This window comes from Perognathus longimembris, chromosome 19 (genome assembly GCF_023159225.1).
Source record: "Perognathus longimembris pacificus isolate PPM17 chromosome 19, ASM2315922v1, whole genome shotgun sequence".
In the NCBI taxonomy this organism is placed as follows: domain Eukaryota; kingdom Metazoa; phylum Chordata; class Mammalia; order Rodentia; family Heteromyidae; genus Perognathus; species Perognathus longimembris.
In genome coordinates this window covers 42955762-42980103 of record NC_063179.1, presented here as the reverse complement: position 1 = coordinate 42980103, position 24342 = coordinate 42955762, and the positions used below count along the sequence as shown (strand labels likewise).

At 39.1% G+C, this 24342-nt stretch overlaps 1 protein-coding gene across 2 annotated transcripts in view; it reads left to right on the top strand.

The window, feature by feature from the left end:
• The window catches only part of Tnpo1 (transportin 1), an 85281-nt gene that overhangs the window by 44094 nt on the left and 16845 nt on the right, over nucleotides 1-24342 (top strand). For both annotated transcript variants that reach the window (XM_048368497.1, XM_048368498.1), the window contains exons 7-18: nucleotides 4102-4183; nucleotides 5476-5598; nucleotides 7608-7726; nucleotides 12904-12964; nucleotides 13733-13901; nucleotides 16313-16465; nucleotides 17594-17819; nucleotides 19804-19975; nucleotides 21623-21709; nucleotides 22857-22964; nucleotides 23076-23234; nucleotides 23314-23401. In XM_048368497.1, coding sequence (XP_048224454.1) covers nucleotides 4102-4183; nucleotides 5476-5598; nucleotides 7608-7726; nucleotides 12904-12964; nucleotides 13733-13901; nucleotides 16313-16465; nucleotides 17594-17819; nucleotides 19804-19975; nucleotides 21623-21709; nucleotides 22857-22964; nucleotides 23076-23234; nucleotides 23314-23401 — 1547 coding nt within the window. The remainder of the gene's footprint in view (nucleotides 1-4101; nucleotides 4184-5475; nucleotides 5599-7607; nucleotides 7727-12903; nucleotides 12965-13732; nucleotides 13902-16312; nucleotides 16466-17593; nucleotides 17820-19803; nucleotides 19976-21622; nucleotides 21710-22856; nucleotides 22965-23075; nucleotides 23235-23313; nucleotides 23402-24342) is intronic.

Below are 24342 nucleotides of genomic sequence, written 5' to 3'. Positions count from 1 at the left end.
CCTTTGTAGCTAAGAGGACAGATGTGTACAACCACATGAAGCTCAAGATAGGGTCGTGGGCTTTTGTTTGTTTTTTGTTTTTTTTTGCCCAGGCCTCCTTCCAGTCTCTGCCTCCTGAGGAGCTAGAAGTACCAGTGTGAATATTTGGACTTGGCACTGTTCTTAGTGCTAAGCTTCTACTACTTGAGCCATAGCTCTACTTCTGGGTTTTCGTTGGTTAGTTGGAAATGAGGGTCTAGTAGGTTTTCCTGCCCTCGGGCTGGCTTTGAAATTTTTTCCTCAGATTTCAGTCTCTGTTGTAGCTAAGATTACAGGTGTGAACCACTAACAACTGGCAGAGATTTTTTTATATAGGAATATAGCATACTTCAATCACTTCATCATTTTCCCCTTCACCACCACCTCATCCATCCATCCTTTTTCCCCTTTTTGTTAGACCCACCACCAAAAAAATGTACTATTTAATTTACTTTGATGTTATTGATGTGGCTTGAACTCAGGGCCCTGGCGCTGTCTCTGAGCTTTTTCACTCAAGACTAGTGGTGTATGTACCACTTTGAGCCACAGCTCTATTTCCAGTTTCCTGGTGATTAAATGGAGATAAGAGTTCCATGGCCTTGCCTTCCTAGGGCTGGCTTCCAACTTGGATCCTCAGCTTTCAACCTCCTGAGTAGCTAGGATTATAGGTGTGAACCACCCGCCTGGCTAATTTGACTTTTTAAAATCCATGTTCCACATAGGAGGGAAAACAGGCAGTTGGGTTGTTCTGAGTCTAGCTTTCACTTAGCACAATGATCTAGTTCCATCCATTCTCCATTAGTATCACAGTTTCATTCTTCTTTATGTGTGAATAGTAAAGACTTTGTTATCTGCATCCTATTTTCTTTAGCCATTCCTCAGGTATTCTTTTATGCCCGAGTCTTCTGTTCAGTTTGTCTATGTGTCCTGTTTTCATGCCAGTGCCATGACGCTTTTTTAAACTATGGTTTTGTAGTATAATTGGTGCTCACAATTGCCCTAGCTGCCTTTCTGTGTTTTCATGTGAAGTTTATGGTTGATTTTTCTGTTTCTGTGAAGAATCACATTGTAGTTTGATAGAGATTGCAGTATATGTACAGATCTCTTTAGCTGTTTAGCCATCTTCTAGTGTCTGCTTCAATTTCTCTTTTCAATGTTTTACAGTTTTCCTAGTAAAAGTCTTTCACCTCCAAGTTATTCCTACTTTTTTTGGATGGTATTGTGAATGGAATTGCTTTTCTGATTCTGATTTCCTTTCTGAACATTTATTATTAGTATGTACAAAGATGCTGGGTTTTGGGGTTTTTTTTTTTCTGTATTCTGTTACCTTGCTAAAATGTTTTCAAATTTTAGGAGGCTTCTTTAGGCTTTTTAAAGCATAGGCTTATATCTGCTAATAGGGATAATTTGACTTCTCTTTAGATCTCCCTTCTATTTCTTTCTCTGGCTTTATTGCTTTAAGAAATCAATCTGCTATATAATTTATCTTTGCACTAAGCATCTTTAAACAGATCTGTAAAGAACAAAGCTGGAAGGCAGTAGAACGAGAGAAAAAGCCAAGAGTGAGGCACTGAATTCAGGCTTTAAATATGACAAGAAAAGAAAATATGTTGTTGCTGAATGCATCGCCTTTTTGTAGTCTTTTGTCCTTGATATTTTTATTGGGTTATTTGTATTCTACTGACTATACAGGATTTCTTGAATTTGGGTTTTGATATTTGGTAGTTGAATATATCTTTCTTTTGTGTGTGTTGGCCGGGGGGGGGGGGGGGGGCAGGGGCTTGAACTAAGGGCCTAGGTGCTGTCCCTGAGCTTTTTCACTCAAGTCTAGCACTCTACCACTTGAACCACAGCTCTACTATTTGCTAGTTAATTGGAGAGAAGAATCTCATAGATTGTCTTACCCGGATGGCTTTGAACTGCAGTTCTCAGATCTCAGCCTCCTGAGTAGCTAGGATTATAAGTATGAGTCACTGGCACCTGTTTTATTTCTCTTTTTTAAGCAGGATCACCCTGTATATCCCAGACTGATCTGAAAGTTTGACCTTGAGGCTTTAGGCAAATTGCTATTCTGTAAAACTGATACTGAAATTAACCATTGTACAATTAGGAAAATATCTGTGCAGATTAAACAATGAGAACTCGAATCTGTATGAGGATGATCTACTTACATTTTGCAGTACTGGAGTTTGAATTCATAGGCTGTCGTGCTAGGTAGGCGCTTTACCACACCTCTGGTCCTTTTTTGTGTTGGTTATGTTTAAATTAGGGTCTCACTTCTTGCCCAGGAACATGTGTAGGTCATAGCACCGTGTTTCAGGTTTGCTGTCATAGCTAGTGGCACGGGCTTAGAACAGCTCATCCAGTGCTTGTTGAGAAGTCTAGAAAACACCTTGGTCCACTTTGCCTCACTTATCCTTCTAGTTGCAGCCTTCCAAGTAGCTATGATTACAGGCTTGAGCCTGCTTGAACAAGTACCCAGCTTCAAATTTTTAATTGTATCCTAATATGTCACAGTTTGGGAGAAAGTTTTTGATATACGGGAAGGCCAATCCATACTTTGTTCCAAAATGGAATGAAGATAACAAAATAAGCCTACAACTAGCCTACTGCTACTCATAAGTGACCAGAGAAGTTTCTTGTTGTTAGTTGGTTTTTTTGTTTGTTTTTGTTCTTAAGTTCTTTCCTTTTCTTACAGTACTAGGGATTGAATTCTGGATATCTGTTGTGCTAAGAAAGTACTATATGATACCAGCCCCCACCCTTTTTATTTTACAGACAAGGTCTTATTACTTTTTTGTTCAGGCTGGCTGCAAATTCATGGTGTGCCTGCCACCTTTTCCAAAGTAGCTAGGACTACAGGCATGCACCAGCAAGCTTTGCTTCAAAGAAGTATTCGTTTAATCTTACGCAGTATCTGTAGGGTTCAAGGTTCGTTTTCTACATTTCTGGCCTAAACTAAATGATATTTAGAGGTTGCAACCTTTCTCTTCTATATGAACTTTAGAATTATCAGTTTTCATGAAAATTTCATTGAAATTTATTAGCTTTGAACCTTTTGTTAAATGTATTCCTGTGTGTTTAGTGTTCTTTAGTAGTAAGTAAATAGTACCACGTGAAGTCAAATGATCTAGTGTTTTTTTATAGATGTGTGGAGAAAACTGTTTGAAGCACATTTTCAACAATAAAAATACAAGGCAGGGCTGGGATGTAGCTCAGTGGCAAAGTGCTTGCCTCATAAGTGCAACGTCCTGGGTTCGATGCCCAGTACCAAAAAAGAAAAGACAAAAAAAATCCAGTTTTTAAAAAAACTTGATTTTTTCAAGCTGATTGATTATCTATTCCTAAGTTTCTAAACATTATTTGGGAAATACTGGTAGTTAGGCATTTGAAGGATGACCATGTGGCCCGTGTACATACAAATAACTTAAAATATTTTTGTTCTAGATTTAAAAACCTCTAATAATATCTTATATCTTTCTTCCCTGTTGGCTTACTGTGACAAGTATGTAAAATGCATTACCTTGCTTAATTTAATCCTTACAAGTGGATGAATTTTGTCCATTGTTATAGATTAGGCAGACTGAATTATAAACAGCTTACCTTGTGCTTCACGATTATTGGGGGGGGGGGGTCGGCGCCCTGTAATGTGCTTTTTTTTCCACTTAGTTTTATCATAGGTATTTGGTCACTGACAAATTGAATTTTAGGTATGCCAAAACACAAACTTCTCCATTTTCCGTTTTAAAAGAATGCATATCTATTAAAATCTGTAGTTATGTAAAATCAGTTGTGCCCTTTAACTTTCTACTCTTTTAGAGCTCTCCACATGGAAAATTCACATTCTTTCAGATATTTTAACTTTCTTAAAAGCACTAACACTATTCAACAATTTGTATTTTTCATTCGATGTATCATTCGCTTTCTTTCCCTGTTGATTGGCAGAGATTTGGCACATTAGTGGATGTATGTGCGTGAGCATGTACCGTGATGTTTTTATGAAGTCATATAGAAGTTCATACTGGTTTTCTGTGGACAAGTAGTTACAATGAGCATGTATTAAAATTCAAACTTTGTTTCTAGGTCTCATGCTGTTGCATGTGTCAATCAATTTATCATCAGTAGGACTCAAGCTCTGATGTTGCACATTGATTCTTTTATTGAGGTAAGATCACCACCTTCCGTATTTTTGAGCTTCAATAACACTAACTGTATATGCTTTCATTGTACAATAACTTCTGTCAGTGTTCAGTTACTTTAGTAGTATTAACATTGAATATGGTACAGATTTTAGTTTTTGTTAGCTAAAAGTAAAGAATTAGAGGATATTCATGTTTGTCTGCTTAATACCTGATTAAGATTTTCCCCCCTCACTATTCAAATTCTGAATTAAGACTTGAATTTCCCAGCTCGTGTGTTTTGTTTTGTTTTTTTTTGGCCAGTCCTGGGCCTTGGACTCAGGGCCTGAGCACGGTCCCTGGCTTCTTCCTGCTCAAGGCTAGCACTCTGCCACTTGAGCCACAGCGCCACTTCTGGCCGTTTTCTGTATATGTGGTGCTGGGGAATCGAACCTAGGGCCTCGTGTATCCGAGGCAGGCACTCTTGCCACTAGGCTATATCCCCAGCCCCAGCTCGTGTGGTTTTTGAGACATGAAAAGTTGGTGGTGTTGAATAAAATCAGCTCAGCAAAAAATCTGAAGCACACATTTGGGCACTGTGGCTTGAGCTTAGGTGGCTGATTGCTAGAGGCTCTCTCTTTGAAACGAGGCTGGGCAGAAAAGTCTACAAGACTTGTGCAGACAATCAGCAGGTAGCTTTGTTGGAGGGATGGCTTAAATGGTAGAGTACCAGCCTAGCAAGCCAAGCAAGTGTGAACTCAGAGTTCAAACTTCAGTACTGGGGAAAAAAGACTAGCTGAAAAGAAGCTTCAACCAAATTTCACTTGATAAAATAGAAGTGTAAAAGTGTCTCCACAACGCTTTAATTGCTAATAGGCTGCCTGGTTTTGTTGTGCTGGGGCATGCAGCCTTTCAAAAACTGGAATTTGAACAGGCTTTTGGGGTCATCTTTTCCTAAGGGAGTTCAGAACCCCCTGACCCCCAATCTAGCTCTCTGTCACCCTTCCAAAGAAAAGTGTACACTTTTTTTTAAAAACTCTAAAATGTTGTTTTAAAATTATCTTCAAATAGTTGCACAAAAGGGTTTTAATTTGACATGTTAGTTTGTGATTACCCAAGAAAGGCTTTTCATTTTGTATCAAAATCATAGTCTTCAGACAATCAACATTGAGTTATTTTATTATCTATTATTTTAGGCCAATTTAGTCTTCTTTTTTTATACATCCTTAGATTTAAAAAAAAATTACCTCCCTTGAAGAATACTTCTGTAAATAGTATAAAATTATCTAATATATTTGAAGTTTTGAACTAGAAAAAAAATGTATTTCTTGTGCAATAGAATCTCTTTGCATTGGCTGGTGATGAAGAACCAGAGGTGCGGAAAAATGTGTGCAGGGCACTCGTGATGTTGCTCGAAGTTCGAATGGATCGTCTCCTTCCTCACATGCACAATATTGTTGAGGTAACACAGTCAGCTTTTCCTCTTTTTCCTTATCTCCTTAGAAAAATATGGAACACAAAATGTATAATGTGAAACTGCAGTATTTATAGAATGCATTTGGAGGAATATAAAATCATTGTGGTTACCTTAAAATCATAAATTACTTGATCGTGATTGTTGTTTTGTGAGGTTTAAGATATTGGGAGCCAGGTACTGCTGGCTCACGCCTATAATCCTAGCTACTCAGGAGGCTGAGATTTAGAGGATCACTGTTTGATGCCAGCTCAAGCAGAAAAAAGTCTGTGAGACACTGTCTCCAAAACAAGCAAAATGCAGGGCTGGAGGCATGGTTTAAGTGGTAGAGTCAGCTGAACAAGCAAGGGCAAGGCTTTGAGTTCAAACCCAGTATGAAGTTACTAGAAAGAAGTTAATAAAAGGGGTGCAGATTATTTTTAATCAGAAAAACTAGGAAATGCTTAGATTTTGTGGGTTTTTTTTTTTTTATTTCTTTGGGTTTTTGTTTTTGTTTTTTTTGCCAGTCCTGGGGCTTGAACTCAGGGCCTGAGCACTGTTCCTGGCTTCTTTTTGCTCAAGGCTAGCACTCTGCCACTTGAGCCACAGCACCACTTCTGGCCTTTTCTATCTATGTGGTGCTGGGGAATCGAACCCAGGGCTTCATGTATATGAGGCGAGCGCTCTACCACTGGGCCATATTCCAGCCCTTTAGATTTTGTGTTTTTAAACAGTAGAGAAAATCACCATTTGAGATTTGGGCTTTATTGGAATTTAGAATTAAAACTGTGCCTTCTCATTACTCAAAACAATTTAGCTGACCAACTTTTGACTTAGAAAAATGAGATTTCTGAATAGAAGCCGCACAGCATTGACCATTTCAATCTTAAAAAGGACTGTCTTGTTACTTGTTATTGGCTGATCAATTTAGCCATATTTAGAAGAAAGCATACATAAGATTATTCTTTTTATTTTTTTTTTCTTTTTGGCCAGTCCTGGGGCTTGGACTCAGGGCCTGAGCACTGTCCCTGGCTTCTTTTTGCTCAAGGCTAGCACTCTGCCACTTGAGCCACAGCGCCACTTCTGGCCGTTTTCTGTATATGTGGTGCTGGGGAATTGAACCCAGGGCCTCATGTATGGGAGGCAAACACTCTTGCCACTAGGCCATATCCCCAGCCCCTACATAAGATTATTAGAACAGAATTATTGCTTAAGCTGACAGTATCCAACTTTACCATGTGGTTCTTTGTTGTTGTGTTGTTGTTGTTTCATTTTACGGAGTGTAGTCACACACGAGTATGAAGTGGCTGAAGTGGCTTTGCTGGTGTTTTGGATGGTGTACACGTGTCTGAAGTTACCTATTGTGTGGGCAGGGAGGAGCTTTAAAGAATGGTGGCTACGATGTATTAGAGGATGTTGCACCATACGGTGGAGATGAATGTGGTTTCTCTGGCAGTACTCTTTTTGAAGAGTCAGATGTGATAGGTGGAAATTTTACTGACACAGTTTAGAACTGAGCAAAGTTTTAAGAACTTTGCCGCTCTTCCAGGTCACAGCTGGAGAGCTTATTTGTTACTGTTCTTCATTCAGCAATACCCAGTAGTACTAGGAATAGGACATGATATTGTATGGTGTGTAGTAGAGTAATTATCACCAAAAATGTTACTACTTATTACAAATTTAAAGGATTAAGTTGTGTGTGTGTGTATCCGTAATATTTGAAAGTCTACATGTATTAGAAGAGACAACATGCGTTTTTTACAGAAAAGGATGGTTTTAAGAAATAGTGGAGTTCCTAATTTCTGAAGTCTATTGTTCAATTATTAGCATTTACCCAGAAACAAATAATTTAAGCACTGAGTACCGTATTAGCTACATTTTATAGTTAACCTAGGAAGCTTTAAACAAGCCAAAAAAATATATATTTTTTTCCAAAAGCCTAGGTAGAAAGCCATGACAAAATACATGTATGACTGAGTTAATGGTGATCTGATTAATATTAAATTTTCTGTTTATAGTACATGCTACAAAGGACCCAAGACCAAGACGAAAATGTAGCTTTAGAAGCCTGTGAATTTTGGCTCACTTTGGCTGAGCAGCCAATCTGTAAAGATGTACTCATAAGACATCTTCCCAAGTAAGTGTTCCCACTTATAAATGCTGCCTTGTTCTTAAATGTGTCTTAACAGTGCTTTCTCTTTTTTTATGTAAAATTAGTTTTTCTTCCATTAGGGAATGAGATTTTAAAGAAGTCAGACCTTAATTTTTAAATGGTTTAAGTAGAGCAATTTTTCAAGAAGCATTTACGTGTTTTTAAGTTACTAGGAATAATTTATCCTGGTTCATAATTAATTTTGGATAACCTGTGGCCCGGTTTTCTTTTAGAAAGCATAATTTGACCACAAACTCCATGATTGGATTTGACTATTTCCCTCTTGTAAGCCTATGTGTAACCCAATTTTGACTGCTGTTAAAACCAATTACTTGGGTTTGGATTTTGTTTGTTTGGTTTTGGTTTTTTTTAGAAGTTGCTTTGATATTTTTTTGTTTTGGTTTTTGCCAGTCCCAGGGCTTGAACTCAGGAAGGCTAGCACTCTGCCACTTGATCCACAGTACTACTTGGATTCTTTTTTTCCAAGAATTTCTTTCAGGGGCTGGGAATATGGCTTAGTGGTAGAGTGCTCACCTCGTGTACATGAAGCCCTGAGTTCAATTCCTCAGCACCACATATATAGAAAAGGCCAGAAGTGGCCCTGTGTCTCAAGTGGCAGAATCCTAGCTACTCAGAAGGCTGAGATCTGAAGATAGTTTGTGAGACTCTTTTTTGGGATGGTGGGGGCCGTTCTGGGCCTTGAACTCAGGGCCCGAGCACTGTCCCTGGCTTCTTTTTACTCAGGGCTAGCACTCTGCCACTTGATCCATAATCCAAACTCTGATTTTCTTTCTGGTGGTATAGAGGTTTGAATTCAGAACCTCGCCCTTACTAGGCAGGTACTACCACTTGAGCTCTTTTTTTATTTATTAGTTTTTGTTCACATAGGGCCTTGTATTTTTCATACCCAAGCCAGCCTCCACTGTAATCCTGTATAGCATGCACCTCACACCCCCGCATAGCATATATGTCTTCCTTCCCCGCCAGGGCTTCAATTCAGGACATTACTCATTCAGCTTTTTCACTCAAGGCTGCCACCCTACCACTTGAGGTACTCCTTCATTTTTACCTTTTTGCTAGTTAATTGAAGATAAAAGGATTTGTCTCTCTCTAAAATGACTTCAGTCCATAATCCTTAGATGTCTGCCCCCTGAATAGCTACAGTTAAAGGCACACAGCCACACTCAGCTTTTTTTTTTTTTTTTTTTTTTTTTTTTTTTGGCCAGTCCTGGGGCTTGGACTCCCGGCCTGAGCTCTGCCTGTCCCTGGCTTCTTTTTGCTCAAGGCTAGCACTCTGCCACTTGAGTCACAGCGCCACTTCTGGCCTTTTCTCTTTTCTCTATATGTGGTGCTGGGGAATTGAACCCAGGGCCTCATGTATACGAGGCACGCACTCTTGCCACTAGGCCATATCCCCAGCCCCCAACACACTCAGCTTTTTATTGGTGGAAGTGGAATCTTAGAACTTGTGGCCAGGTCTGGCCTGGAACTTTGAGCCTCCTCCATAGATAGCTAGGATTACAGGTGTGAACCAATGAGCCTGGCTTCCAAGCATTCTTAAAGTAAGCAGGAGTTAGATAACAGGCTTAGCAGATTAGTACTGTGTGCTCACAGTAAATAACAGAAGCCAGTCCTGACTGAATTTGATTTATGCCTCCCTATCACTATATGGGACCCTTTTGTGGTTTTTGTTGGTCTTGTTTTTGACAACAGCAAGGTTTGAATGCAAGACTTCATACTGAAAGCCTTTTTTTTGTGGGTGTTGTCCTGGGGCTTGAACTGGGAATTGTCCCTGAGCTTTTGTGCTCAAGGCCAGTAATCTACCTCTTGAGCTACATTCTGGCCTTTTTTGGTGGTTAATTGGAGATGAGAGTTCTCACAGACTTTCCTGTTCAGCCTGAGCCATTTTTATATATAAAATAATATTGATTTCATAATTTTATGTGACATATTTACAGATTGGGAGGATGTCAATATCAGTTACTGTTTTGATTATTGACCATTGAATGTATTTTATTATATAGTGGACATGTTCTGGTTTTTTGTTTTTGTGTTTTTTGTTTTTTTTTTTTTTTTGCCAGTCCTGGGCCTTGGACTCAGGGCCTGAGCACTGTCCCTGGCTTCTTCCCGCTCAAGGCTAGCACTCTGCCACTTGAGCCACAGCGCCACTTCTGGCCGTTTTCTGTATATGTGGTGCTGGGGAATCGAACCTAGGGCCTCATGTATCCGAGGCAGGCACTCTTGCCACTAGGCTATATCCCCAGCCCTGTTTTTGTTTTTGTTTTTGAGGGGGGGGTGCGGCAGTACTGTGACTTGAACATAGGGCTTCTCACCTTTTCTTAGAATCACAACTAGCCTCTATCACTTGAGCCATGTCTACAGTTCCAGTTTTTTCAACTAGTTAATTGTAGATAAGAGTCTCCAGTTTGTCTGGGCTGGCTTTGAACTTCATCTTCTTTTTTTTTTTTTTGCCAGTCCTTGGGCTTGGACTCAGGGCCTGAGCACTGTCCCTGGCTTCTTTTTGCTCAAGGCTAGCACTCTGCCACTTGAGCCACAGCGCCACTTCTGGCCGTTTTCCATATATGTGGTGCTGGGGAATTGAACCCAGGGCTTCGTGTATACGAGGCAGGCTCTCTTGCCACTAGGCCATATTCCCAGCCCGAACTTCATCTTCTTTGAACTCATCTTCTTGAGTAGCTAGTGGTATAGCCACAAGCCATGATTGCTCAGCTTTGGCTTTCTCTATTTTTTTACATTAACAACTCAGGGCATTTATATGGATTATCCATGTACCTAGCAAATATTTAAGCACTCACTTCACATTAGTTGTATTTAAAACTTGTTCCTAATAACTACATGAGGTTCCAGGAGAAAATTGCTTAACAATTGAACCTGCTGGCCTGGGAATGTGGCTTCGTGGTAGAGTGCTCACCAAGCATGCACGAAGCCCTGGGTTCGATTCCTCAGTACCACATACATAGCAAAAGCCAGAAGTGGGCACTGTGGCTCAGGTAGTAAATAGAGTGCTAGCCTTGAGCAAAAAAGAAGCCAGGGACAGTGCTCAGGCTCTGAGTCCAAGCCCTAAGGACTGGCAAAATTAATAATACCCATTCAAAAATAATCTGCCTAGTAAGTTGGTCCAGTACGTGGTAGATTCCTATCACGTATTTATAGAAAACACCCACGTCTATCTCACTTTCAAATCTCATTCCTTTTTTTTTCTAGGTAGTCTAAAATATACCTCCATCTGTGTGCACACACGGGCTTATGCGTGTGCATGTATGTGCGTGCATGCATGCGTGTGTGCTATTTCCTTTGAAATAGGATCTTGCTTTGTTGCCAGGCCCACACCTAGACTGCGATCCACTTGAGAGTTCTCATAGCTGGGATGACAGTTGTACATCACTACTGCCAGCTTCCTCTTTTGAGTTAGGAACCTCGGGGAGCTTTTCTGGCCTGGAAGATCCTCCCCAACTCAATTCCTCACATAGTTGAATGACAGTTGCTTGCCACTATGCCAACTGCTGGTTTTGAAGGGATCGCTATCAAGATGTAGGCTGTCTCAAACCATGATTCTCCCAATCTCAGCTCCCGAAACAGCTAGCCCAACAACTGTGAGCCAGTGGTTGTCAGCTTAATTTTGCTTGCTTATCCCTCATTTCTCACAAACTTTAGTAAGCTCATCTTCCACCCTGAGTGAGGACCTTTGATCTTTTCTTTCCTTTTCCTTTTCCCTTCCCTTCCTTTTCCTTTCCTTTCCTTTCCTTTCCTTTCCTTTCCTTTCCTTTCCTTTCCTTTCCTTTCCTTTCCTTTCCTTTCCTTTCCTTTTTCTTTATTTAACAAAACAGCTATAACCTCAATAGTCCTTATTGGCTATAAACTGCCAGCTGCCCTGCATCTGTCATTACTACTCTGGATTATTGAATTACTTTACTCTTTTGCTTCTTAGAACAGGTGGTTGAATACTATTAGGAAAAGTTACACTACTTGGGGGATTAATGGCTATAGAAATGGATGTTGTTTACTGTGGCTGCCAGTCTTTGTTCCAGATCTGCTTTTACAGTCTATTTACCAGACCAGCTTTGTCAAACACTTATCATACTTGGACATTGTTTGCATTCATTTTGAGCACTTCTGCTTTCTAAAGAAACTGGTGACTGGGTCTTGTCCCTAAAAGTTAGTAGATTTTCTTGTGAGGTTCTCCCTACCTAAGCAGTCTTGGTACTTTATACCTGATAACATAATGATTTTGTCTTGTTTTTATCTTATCTCCAAGGAAGGGTCTTTGGGCCATCAGATAGACTTTCAGGTTTTTCCTGTTGTTTTTCCTCTCATTTAAAAAAACAAAACAAAACAGCTGGGCACTGGTTCACGCCTATAATCCTAGCTACTCAGGAGGCTGAGATCTGAGGACTGCAGTTCGAAGCCAACCTGGGCAGGAAAGGCCATAAGACTCTTGGCTCCAATTAAACACCAGAAAATCAGAAGTGGCGCTGTAGCTCAAAATGGTAGAGTGCTAGCCTTGAGTGCAAAATCTTAAGAGACAATGCCTAGGCCCTGAGTTCAAGCCCCACAACCAACAAAAAAGAGGACAAAACAAAACAAAGTATAGGTGAGGCTTACTATTTCAAATCTTAAACCTACATCTTTATTGACTATACAACATCTCATAGTCTGACTTCTCACCATTTCCCTGAAATTATACCATTGAACCTCATCAGTGTTTAGCTGTTAGCGAACAAAGTAGACTTAGTCTCCTATACAATGTATGTAACTTAAAAATATGGTTCTCTGCACTGTAAAACTCACATACTTGTATTACTATTAGTCTTTCTAGAATAACTTGGAGCATGAAAATTTGGCCAGACTATATTTGTCCTGTTAATATTTCTTTAGTTAATGAAGGCAAGTGTTACTAAATATGGTTTAAAGACAGTATTTCCAGTGCTTATCTTAATTGTTTTATAGTATATAAAGTTTTAAGACCTCTTGATTATTCTATAGAGATCTTAAATCTTTTTTGGGGGGTGGGGAGGTCAGTCGTGGGGCTTGGACTTTGAGTCTAGGCGCTTTTGCTAAGCTCTTCAGCTCAAGGCTAGCACTCTTATCATTAGAGCTACTTCCGAGATCTATAAATCTTTATTTTGTTCATTTCTTTATAGATTGATTCCTGTGTTAGTGAATGGCATGAAGTACTCAGATATAGATATTATCTTGCTTAAGGTAAGAAAACTTTTCTAATGGATAAAGAAATATTACTTACTTTGAATTGATCTTTTATTGTTTATTTATTTTTGTTGGTGTTTTGATGCCAGTCCTGGGTCTTGAACTCAGGGCCTGAGCTTTATAGCTCAAGGCTAGAGTTCCTCCAGTTTAGTCACATCTTCACTTCCAGACTTTCTGCCAAGGTTGATCTCAAACTGCAATCTTAAGATGTCTGGCCTTCTGAATAGCTAGAATTATAGGCATAACTTAGACCAATATTTGTTTTTAATAGCTCCTGCATAAAAGAGCTTTCTATTTTATATAATAAGCTATAAAAGTTTTGATAATGCAAGTCCAGTGAACTTGGTTGGTAATAAATTGTAGCTTAATCGATACGAGACAGGGATAATAGTGCTGTCCTTACTTTCCTTTGACTGATCTGGGTATGGTTCATGTACACTGAGATCACCCCAGCTAATGGAACAGTTGAAAGATGTATAGTAGATTCTCTTTTCACTGGAACCGTTTCCAGCACAGGGACATCCTTAGGAAGAAAGTCCTATACATCACCCCATGCAATGTTCTGATTCTTTTACTCATGTACATAATAATAGTAGTTTATATGAATACTATTAGGATTTTTTTCTGATAAAACAGGCTTTTTTATTTAAGTACTTGTGCGAAGATGTTTCAATTCAACATGGCAATTTATGAGTACAATTCATCTTGATCAATATCACCTTCCATTGTTTTCCCCATCTGATTACTAATTTTTTTTTATCATAGGGTGATGTTGAAGAAGATGAAACAATTCCTGATAGTGAACAAGATATAAGGCCACGTTTTCATCGATCAAGAACTGTGGCTCAACAGCATGATGAAGATGGAATTGAAGAGGAAGATGATGAGGATGATGAAATTGATGATGATGATACAATTTCTGACTGGAACCTAAGTACGTCTAGGAAAACACAGTTGTCTACTTTGACCATTTTATTGGCCAGATGTAGTAGCATATACCTATAATCCAGCATTAGGAAGATAGTGAATTTTTGGGTCAACCTTAGATACATACTGAGATCCTTTCGTGGAGAATAAATTGTTTTCTTGGTTTTTTTATTAAGACATAATTCTTGGCCAGGCAGGTTAGCACATACCTGTAATCTCAGCATTTGGTAGGGTCGCATGGCTCAAATAGTAGAGCACTTACTAGCAAGCAGGAGGCCTTGAGTACAATTACTGGTATCACAAAAAGCAGAGGAGTGAGAGACTAGGGACATTTCTCAAGTGGAATAAGACTGGCCTACCATATGCAAGGACCCTCAGTTCCCTCTCCAGTACTGAAAAACAAAAATGGTAACAATCCACATACTATACTATTAACTCATTGAATGTGTAGTACAGTCGGGCTTTGATATATTCACGGATCTAGCCAACCTTCACCATCCTCAATGGTAGGATATTTTTTAATGAATCCCAAAAGGGAAGTTATCTCTGATGAAACTCCCTGATCAACATGCCAGGGGCTAGACTGAGGAATTTGCCTATGCGTCACAACTGTAGCCTTAAGCAAATAAGGAAACTTGCAAAAAGAAAAACCTGCTGAACATTAACATAGATACTGCTCATTACACTTCCATTATTGAAACTCAACAAGATAATCTAAGAGTTTCATTACTACTACATACTCCTTTGTATCCTGCTTTCAGTTTTTTTTTTTTTTTTGTTTTTTGTTTTTTTTTTGGCCAGTCCTGGGCCTTGAACTCAGGGCCTGAGCACTGTCCCTGGCTTCTTCCCGCTCAAGGCTAGCACTCTGCCACTTGAGCCACAGCGCCACTTCTGGCCGTTTTCTGTATATGTGGTGCTGGGGAATTGAACCCAGGGCCTCATGTATATGAGGCAGGCACTCTTGCCACTAGGCCATATCCCCAGCCCTGCTTTCAGTTTTTAAGAGGCTAGAATCATGGTTAATAATATGACAACAGTATAAAAGCAATAGTATATATTAAAGGAGGGGTCATTAAAAGATGACATGTTATGTCCATATCTCATTCATCTGTGTGTATCTTTCAAGAATTATTTTCTTTGTACATATGGAAAAATACATATATGTGTTTATTTAGAGGTGAAGCCTAGTTTCCAAAAGTGAAATCAGACTATATATAATTTACTGTTGATTTTTTTTTTGTGTGTGTGTGTGTATCATATCCTTCTGTTTTTGCACATACAGATTTTTTTTTGTTGCAAATCAATGTACATGATATAAATACACTAAGTGGAAGAACTTGTGGCCAATTTTTATTCTTTTTTCAGGATTTTTCTGTTGACTAAATTGTAGTTAGCCATTTTGCATGCTTAGTTTATACTAGAAAATTTTTGGCAGTTTAAATTCCTTGTTTTCATTTTTGTTATTGTCTGAATTGTTATGCTAATGAAGTCGGGGTTGCTTCTTGTCCCTTGGTTAATGTTTTGTCTGTGAAGAATATTTTTTTGGGCTGGGAATACGGCCTAGTGGTAGAGTACTTGCCTAGCATATATGAAGCACCAGAAGTGGCGCTGTGGCTCAAGTGGTAGAGTGCTAGCCTTGAGCAAAAAGAAGCCAGGGACAGTGCTCAGGCCCTGAGTCCAAGCCCCAGGCCTGGCTCAAAAAAAAATATTTTCTTTCGGATGGTACTAAGGTTTGAGCTCAAGACCTTGTGTCTGCTAGTTTGGTGTACTACTACACTATTATATCAGCATTTTTTACGTTAGATGCTTTCCAGCTAGGGTCTCACTTTTTGCCTGGTTGGCCTGCGACTCCCATTCACCTACCACTTGTGCAGCTGGGATTTACCATGCCTGCTCTATTGGTTGAAGGAGGGTCTCACTATAACCTCGGCTGCCCTTGGACCATAATTTTTCCCATCTCCATGTCCTAAGTAGCACGGGCCATGTGTCTAGTCATGTAAAGAGTGTTTCCTCACATGTTTTGTGCTTCATAATGTTGACTTTTGTTCTACTTTATATACCAACCTTCCTGACCTGTAACTGTGTATTTGGTTCTACCTACCACTCAAAATACTAAATAGAAATGTGTATATTTGGCTGCAAGAGTATGACTGGAGGAATCCTGGAATCATTGAACTGAGTGGAATAGTATTTGTTTGAATATTTCTATGTAGGCAAAAAGAAATCTAATCTGAAACTAATGTATAGAGTATAAAAATGTCTTTATACTTGGTTTGCTAATTTTTTATTTTTAAATAGAATTTTTCATACAACTACTTCCTATTGGATTCTTTCTGTAAAACTATTAAAATGTGGCAAGAATGTTGTACCTATGATAATCTTAAATAGTTACTATTGTTGAATTAAATATTTTCTCAGGAAAATGTTCTGCCGCTGCCCTAGATGTTCTTGCGAATGTGTATCGTGATGAGCTACTGCCACATATTTTGCCACTTTTGAAAGAATTACTTTTCCACCATGAGTGGGTTGTGAAAGAATCAGGCATCCTGGTTTTAGGAGCAATTGCTGAAGGTAAGTTCAGTTTGAATTGTATAGTTAAATTGATAGAAGTTAATAAGACTAGGTTACTCCAAAGAATTATTACTTAATAAGCAAAGTCTTCACTCTGAATTCAAATACCATATTGATTTCCCTCTTATAATGCAAGTATGGGGTAAAATAAAAAGACTGTCATCCTAATTAACTTTAAAAAGGATGACCAAATCTAAAAGCTACCTTAGGATAAATTTCTACCATCAACCGATTTTATATATTTTTTTCTACATCATGGGGCTTGAACTAAGGGCCTTGAGTGCTTTCCCTGAGTTTTTTTTACTTAAGGCTAGTGCTCTGCCACTTTGTGCCATAGCGCCACTTCTAGCTTTCTGGTGGTTAATTGGAGGTAAGTGTCGCGCAGGCTGGCTTCAACTGCATCCTCAGATCTCAGCTTCCTGAGTAGCTAGGTTACAAGTGTGAGCCACCAGCGCCCAGCTACCATGAACAGTTTTAACTTCTATTAAGCTTCTAGTCCCAGCCAGATACTTTTGTTAGACTGAAGAGAGCAGAATGAGATAACTCATACATGAAGCATCCCTGACAGAAAATGGCTTTATTTCCTTGGTTAGCGCAGGAAATACAACACAAGAGTATCACTATATGGGGGCTGGGAATATGACCTAGTGGTAGAGTGTTCGCCTCGTATACATGAAGCCCTGGGTTCGATTCCTCAGCACCACATATATAGAAAAAGCTGGAAGTGGTGCTGTGGCTCAAGTGGCAGAGTGCTAGCCTTGAGCAAAAAGAAGCCAGGTTCAGTGCTTAAGCCCTGAGTCAAGCCCCAGGAACTGGCAAAAACAAAGAAAGAGTATCACTGTGCTCTATAGAGGATTATTATCTTGCATTTTATTGGCATTTATGAACATATTGTAATGAAAGTAAAAATGTTCTAACCTTATGATAAGATACTAAGGAGTAGTACAGTTAAGTCTAATTTCTATCACTCTTCAATTTTGTTACTGGCTATTATAGTGTATTTATACATATGGGAATATACTGAATATTGCTCATAGATGTATCTATCACTTTTGTATTCAACTTAACAGTTGTGTTTTAACCATATTTAGCACCTTTGGAAGATGTCTGTCATTTCATTTTTTCTAGGTTGCATGCAAGGCATGATTCCATATCTACCTGAGCTCATTCCTCACCTTATCCAGTGCCTCTCTGATAAAAAGGCTCTTGTGCGTTCTATAACATGCTGGACTCTTAGCCGCTATGCACACTGGGTAGTCAGCCAGCCACCGGATACTTACCTGAAGCCATTAATGACAGAATTGCTAAAACGTATCCTGGATAGCAACAAGAGAGTACAAGAAGCTGCCTGCAGGTGGGACAAATTCATAACACTGTTGAATATGAGAACTGGTATTTAGTGAGAGACTCATCTCCATTCTGGTATAATGATATTAAGCCAATACTGAAATGTTCTTTAACAAAGTTTGTCAGCTGTGAAAGGAAGTTTAATTTTCTGTGGTGAAGTTTTTTCAGGACTAATCTCTAATTGGCACATTAGCATATTGTGCACATTTTGACTGATTAGGAAAGTTGTTTATAGCTTTTATCTGGTGATTTGTAATTTATAATTAATCCTAACTCCACATCAGCCTTACATTTCTTCCTCAGCTTATTCTTTTTCTGCTCAGCGAACGTAGCAATAGAAATAGCTTTTATCTCAGACAATAGAGCATGACATAGTTGGAGCAAATTCAGGTCCTTAGTCCACTGTTCAACAACATACTCCACAGAAAGTACTACAGATTTAGGTTTGTCATTTTCTACCAAGCACTGTTGGTGTTTGGACAGTTTGTACCAGAAGCCATTCTTCAGAGTAGATTTGAGGCTGTTTCTATTTGTATCAGACCTATAGTTGCTTTCATTACTTATTTCTTTTTTTTTTTTTGGCCAGTCGTGGGCCTTGGACTCAGGGCCTGAGCACTGTCCCTGGCTTCTTCCCGCTCAAGGCTAGCACTCTGCCACTTGAGCCACAGCGCCGCTTCTGGCCATTTTCTGTATATGTGGTGCTGGGGAATTGAACCTAGGGCCTCGTGTATCCGAAGCAGGCACTCTTGCCACTAGGCCATATCCCCAGCCCTCATTACTTATTTCTTGGAGCAAGTTTTTATATTCTGAAAAAGCCTGCTACTCTATAACTCCTTTTTAAGTAGAATTGCTTTTGCATTGGCTTGAAGTCGAGGCTTTTCGCGCTTGCTCAGCAACTATTGATTAATTGACTTTTTAATGGGAATAAATAACAGTTGAAAAGAGGGGAAAAGTAAGTTTCAATTGGACCTTACAGGATCTAAAGGTGTAATATCAAGAAGAGGTATAATTTTTAATAAGGGGAAAAGTTGGGCAAGAAAGTTACAATGACTGATAACACTTAATCAACAAAATTTCTATTGCCTGCTAATTGTTAAGCATATACTAAATTTCAGGGTACTGTCTTTTTTTGGGCCAGTCCTGGGCCTTGGCACTGTCCCTGGCTTCTTTTGCACAAGGCTAGCACTCTGCCACTTGAGCCACAGCACCACTCTGGCCATTTTCTATATATGTGGCGCTGGGGAATCGAACCCAGGGCTTCATGTATATGAGGCAAGCACTCTTGCCACTAGGCCATATTCCCAGCCTCAAGGGTGCTGTCTTGAAATATAATAACTGGTAAGAAATACTAAAGAACTGTGTACCACTGTAATTTATGGTAAGGGTATGAAGAAAATGAACAAAAGGTTCAGAAGTTTAATGAATAGGAATCTTTTGTTTTTTGTTTTTTGCCAGTCCTGGGGCTTGGGCTCAGGGCCTGAGCACTGTCCCTGGCTTCTTTTTGCTCAAAGCTAGCACTCTGCCACTTGAGCCACAGCGCCACTTCTGTATATGTGGTGCTGAGGAATCTGAACCCAGGGCTTCATGTGTACCATGCAAGCACTCTTGCCACTAGGCCACATTCCCAGCCCAACCATTCTCGTTCTATTTCATAATCTCAAACAGTCTGTAAACTCCCTGAGAATGGACATATGCTATTCTCAGCACCCTGACCATATAGGTAATAAACTACCAAATAAACTTTCTCCGTGAGTAAAGACAATGGTCTGTAGCATCAGTAGTTTTAGGTTTTACCATGTGTAACAGCTTGTTAGAAGGGAAAAAGTGATATGAAAAATGAAATGATATGAAAAATGAGCATCTGGGATAATGAGGCAAGAAGATGGGCGTGATATAAAACATAAATGATACTCTGTGAACAATAGACTTACTTTGGGTCTCTGTTGTCTTATACAACAATAAAATATTGTTCTTTTTAAAAAAAATTTCAGTGCCTTTGCTACACTAGAAGAGGAAGCTTGTACAGAACTTGTTCCTTACCTTGCTTATATACTTGATACCCTGGTCTTCGCATTTAGTAAATACCAGCATAAAAACCTGCTCATCCTCTACGATGCCATAGGAACATTAGCAGATTCAGTGGGACATCATTTAAATAAACCAGTAAGTATCTAAACCACCAGTATGAAAAAGATAGATGTATGGGGTGTAAGCTAGAAATAATAGATTAAGCATGTAGGTTGAAATATGAACAAATTTTGCTACTTTAAAAATACAGATTTTAGCTGGGAGTCAGTGGCTCACACTTACAATCCTAGCTACTCGAGGAGGCTGAGATCTGAGGATCATTGTTCAAAACCAGCCCAGGTAGAGAAGTCCGTGAGACTTGTATCTTCAGTAAATCACTCCGGGGCTAGGAATATGGTCTAGTGGCAAGAGTTCTTGACTTGTATACATGAAACCCTGGGTTCGATTCCCCAGCTCCACATATATAGAAAACGGTCAGAAATGGCACTGTGGCTCAAGTGGTAGAGTGCTAGCCTTGAACAAAAGAGAAGCCAGGGACAGTGCTCAGGCCCTGAGTCCAAGGCCCAGGACTGGCAAAAATAAAATAAAATAAATCACTCAGAACAAAAGCTGAAAGTGGCACTGTGACTCAAGTGGCAGAGCACTAGCTTTGAACACAGAAAAGCTCAGGGACAGCACCCAGGCCTCTGAGTTCAAACCCCAAGACTGGCCAAGAAAAAAAGAATTTTAGTGTATTTCATAATTGTTTGCTGAACAATGCAAAAATGGTTTAACGAATACAACTGTGAAAAGTCCTGAATTTAAAAAAAAATTTTTGTGTCAGTTTGTAGGTTTGTTTTCTTGATTGGGCTTTGTTTGAAGGATGGGGGTTATGTTTTTAAAGTTTATACAGCTTGTTTACATGACTGCTGACTACGTTTTGTGGATTCTGTTAAGTTATCATGTACTATAAAGCAACAGTCATTTTACATGGAACAATTAAAAAAGACAATCTGTCACTGGAAAATAAAACTTACCCAGTCCTGGGGCTTAAACTCAGGGCCTGCTCACTGTCCCTGAGCTTTTCTGTGCTCAAGGCTAGCACTCTGCCACTTGAGCCACAGCGCCACTTCCAGCTTTTTCTGTATATGTGGTGCTGAGAAATCAAACCCAGGGCTTCATGCATGCCAGGCAAGCACTCTACCACTAAGCCACATTCCCAACCTAGATATTCTTTTATTGTGATTTAACAAGTAATACATTTTTATGTATTGACACAGTTTGTTTCCAAAAAAAAAAAAAATCAAATGACTTTAAAACGAGAAAGTCCTGTAGCTTGTTGTATTTATTTCATTCTGTATTAGGGCTTGAATTCAGGAATTACCTCTTTTTCTGAGCTTTTTCACTCAAGGCTGGCACTCTACTACTTGAGCCACATCTCGACTTCCAACTTTGTGCTAGTTAGAAATATGAATCTCAAATGTGTGTATGTGGACTGCTTTCAAACCTCAGTCCTCAGATCTCAGCCTCCTGACTAGCTAAGATTACCTGGCTAGGCCATGTAAATTAAAGGTAGAAGAGTTTCTTTATATTTTGTGGTATTAAGGGCTTTGTATTTGCTAGATGGGCAGTTTACCACTTGAGCCGTGCTTCTAGCTCAGGAAAGGACTGAAGAGCAAAGAATGGATCTTACCATGCCTTGTATAAAGACTTTTCTACAACTGTTATAAATGGATTTTAATTTTCTTAAATTCAAAATGAATTTCTTTACACATGATGTTTGTTTCTCATCAATGTAAATAGGAATATATTCAGATGCTAATGCCTCCACTCATCCAGAAATGGAACATGTTAAAGGATGAAGATAAAGATCTTTTCCCTTTACTTGAGGTATTCTAATCTAATATTTACTTAATCTGATAGCATTTTTTGTCAAAAACATGCCTTCTGTTCCAAAATATATGTGTGTGTGTGTATTTTAATTGTTAAGTCTATATTCAGAAACCTTTTTAAATATGGAATAAATATGGCTTTTATTAGGATACACCTATTCTAAGAAAAACAGTTAAATAGAAAAGATATGCTGCATACATATCTAGTTTCTCTAAAAGTTCATAAAGGGTTGTATTATAGATGTGATTCTCCGTCCTCTGCATATAATAATTGTCTAGTTACTATTTTCAGCAAAAATATTTTATATGAAATGTGACAAAGTGATAGGCTGATCATTTCATCCTTATTTTCATATTTATTTCAAGGATTACTGAGTTATGCCATGGATTGTCTCTAGCCAGAGAAGTGAAATTGAGTTCAAGGAAATTAGGATCATGGCTCATTTTATTTACTTTATATATACTATTCCTGGTATCTGTCAGTTTGATTTCTTTTTTTTTTTTTTTTTTGGCCAGTCGTGGGCCTTGGACTCAGGGCCTGAGCACTGTCCCTGGCTTCTTCCAGCTCAAGGCTAGCACTCTGCCACTTGAGCCACAGCGCCGCTTCTGGCCGTTTTCTGTATATGTGGTGCTGGGGAATCGAACCTAGGGCCTCGTGTATCCGAGGCAGGCACTCTTGCCACTAGGCTATATCCCTAGCCCCTGTCAGTTTGATTTCTGCCTCTCCCCTCTGGATGCTTAAGTTCTCTCTATATAATAGCATAGTATTTACATGCGTATACATCCTCTAACACACTTTCAATTATCTCTAGGTTACTGCATAGTACAATGTAAGTGCTGTGTAAATACCTAAATCAATCTGAATATGGTTAGTTTAATTTAAATTTGAGGGGATAAAAACCATGAAAAATACCCTTGTGGATAAAATTCACTCTAAAAACTTGGACATTTTTTCTCTAACTTTTACAAACTTTGACAAAATAGTGATATCCAAAGGAGGGATTTGAAAAGATGAAACTTGCTACTTTGAGTCGTAGAGATCAAGCTCATCAGTGAATGCCCGGGATCTTTTAGCATAGTTTGACTGTTTCTCATAATCCTGAATATACCCAGTAAGTGTGGCGTGTGCACTTTGTCCTTTCCAGTGCCTGTCCTCCGTTGCCACGGCCCTGCAGTCTGGCTTTCTTCCCTACTGTGAACCTGTGTATCAGCGTTGTGTAAACCTAGTACAGAAGACTCTTGCTCAAGCCATGGTATTTTTCTAAATATCTTTCTTTACCTTCCTAAGGTAGACATAATCTGTATTTTTTTTCAGTGATTAAAAGCAAAACATGTAATTGTTTTGTTTTGTTTTGTTTTTCTAGCTGAATAATGCTCAACCAGATCAATATGAGGCTCCAGATAAAGATTTCATGATTGTGGCTCTTGATTTACTCAGTGGCCTGGCTGAAGGCCTGGGAGGCAACATTGAGCAGCTAGTCGCTCGAAGTAACATTCTAACACTAATGTATCAGTGCATGCAGGTAAGACATAGAAAATTAAAACGAACTGGACTTCATTCTTCCTGTCGTATTGGAATTAATTTCTTCTTATTTCTTGTAGGATAAAATGCCAGAAGTTCGACAGAGTTCATTTGCCCTATTAGGTGACCTGACTAAAGCTTGCTTTCAGCATGTTAAGCCTTGTATAGGTATGAGTATTTTCGATGTGGTTATTAAAAGTTATTTTTGTAACACATCTGTTACATTTCTATTTTATTTAAAAATAAATTTTATAGAATTCTAACATTGATAGAGGTACACTTAACAGTATACATTTTACTGCTGGTTAAAGTAAAGTTGCTGTGATTGAAGCAAGTGGGACGTTTGGGGTCCTGTGCGCCTGAGCTCACTGTCCCTTTAGTAGCCCTTCAGACCCTGCTGTGTGACTGGAGAGAAGTTTCCAATATAGGGCATGCTCACTGTGGAGGACCTTGGTACTAGGTGCTAGCTCCTTTTTAGTAGACATACTCAGAGATAGTAAAGGCAAGTGTTCTTCTCTACTACAGCAGCATTCACTTTCAGATATGTTGGGAAGCCTCAAGTACCACTTTTTAAGAAAATTATTTGAGGGCTGGGAATCATGGCCTAGTGGCAAGAGCGTTTGCCTCATATACATGAAGCCTTGGGTTCAATTCCCCAGCACCACATATACAGAAAACGGCCAGAAGTGGCGCTGTGGCTCAAGTGGCAGAGTGCTAGCCTTGAGCAAAAAAGAATCAGGGACAGTGCTCAGACCCTGAGTTCAAGGCCCAGGACTGGCCAAAAAAAAAGAAAAGAAAAGAAAATTATTTGATTCTGTTTCAGAGTTTATCCTGGATTTTTATGAAGACAATAAAGAGATTCCTTAGATATTGTAACCCAAATTGCCAGGAGTTAAATATTCTGAGGGGTATTAGATTAGGAGAATAATGTAATGTCAACATGTTGAGTTATAATTATTTAAACATTAAACGCCCTGACCTAAATGATTTTTTTCATTTGATAGGATTGTTCTTTTGCATTGCAACTGAATTTCTAGATATTTATTTATTTTGTGTCTGTCCTGGGGCTTGAACTCAGTGCCTGGGGCACTGTCCTTCTACCACTTTGA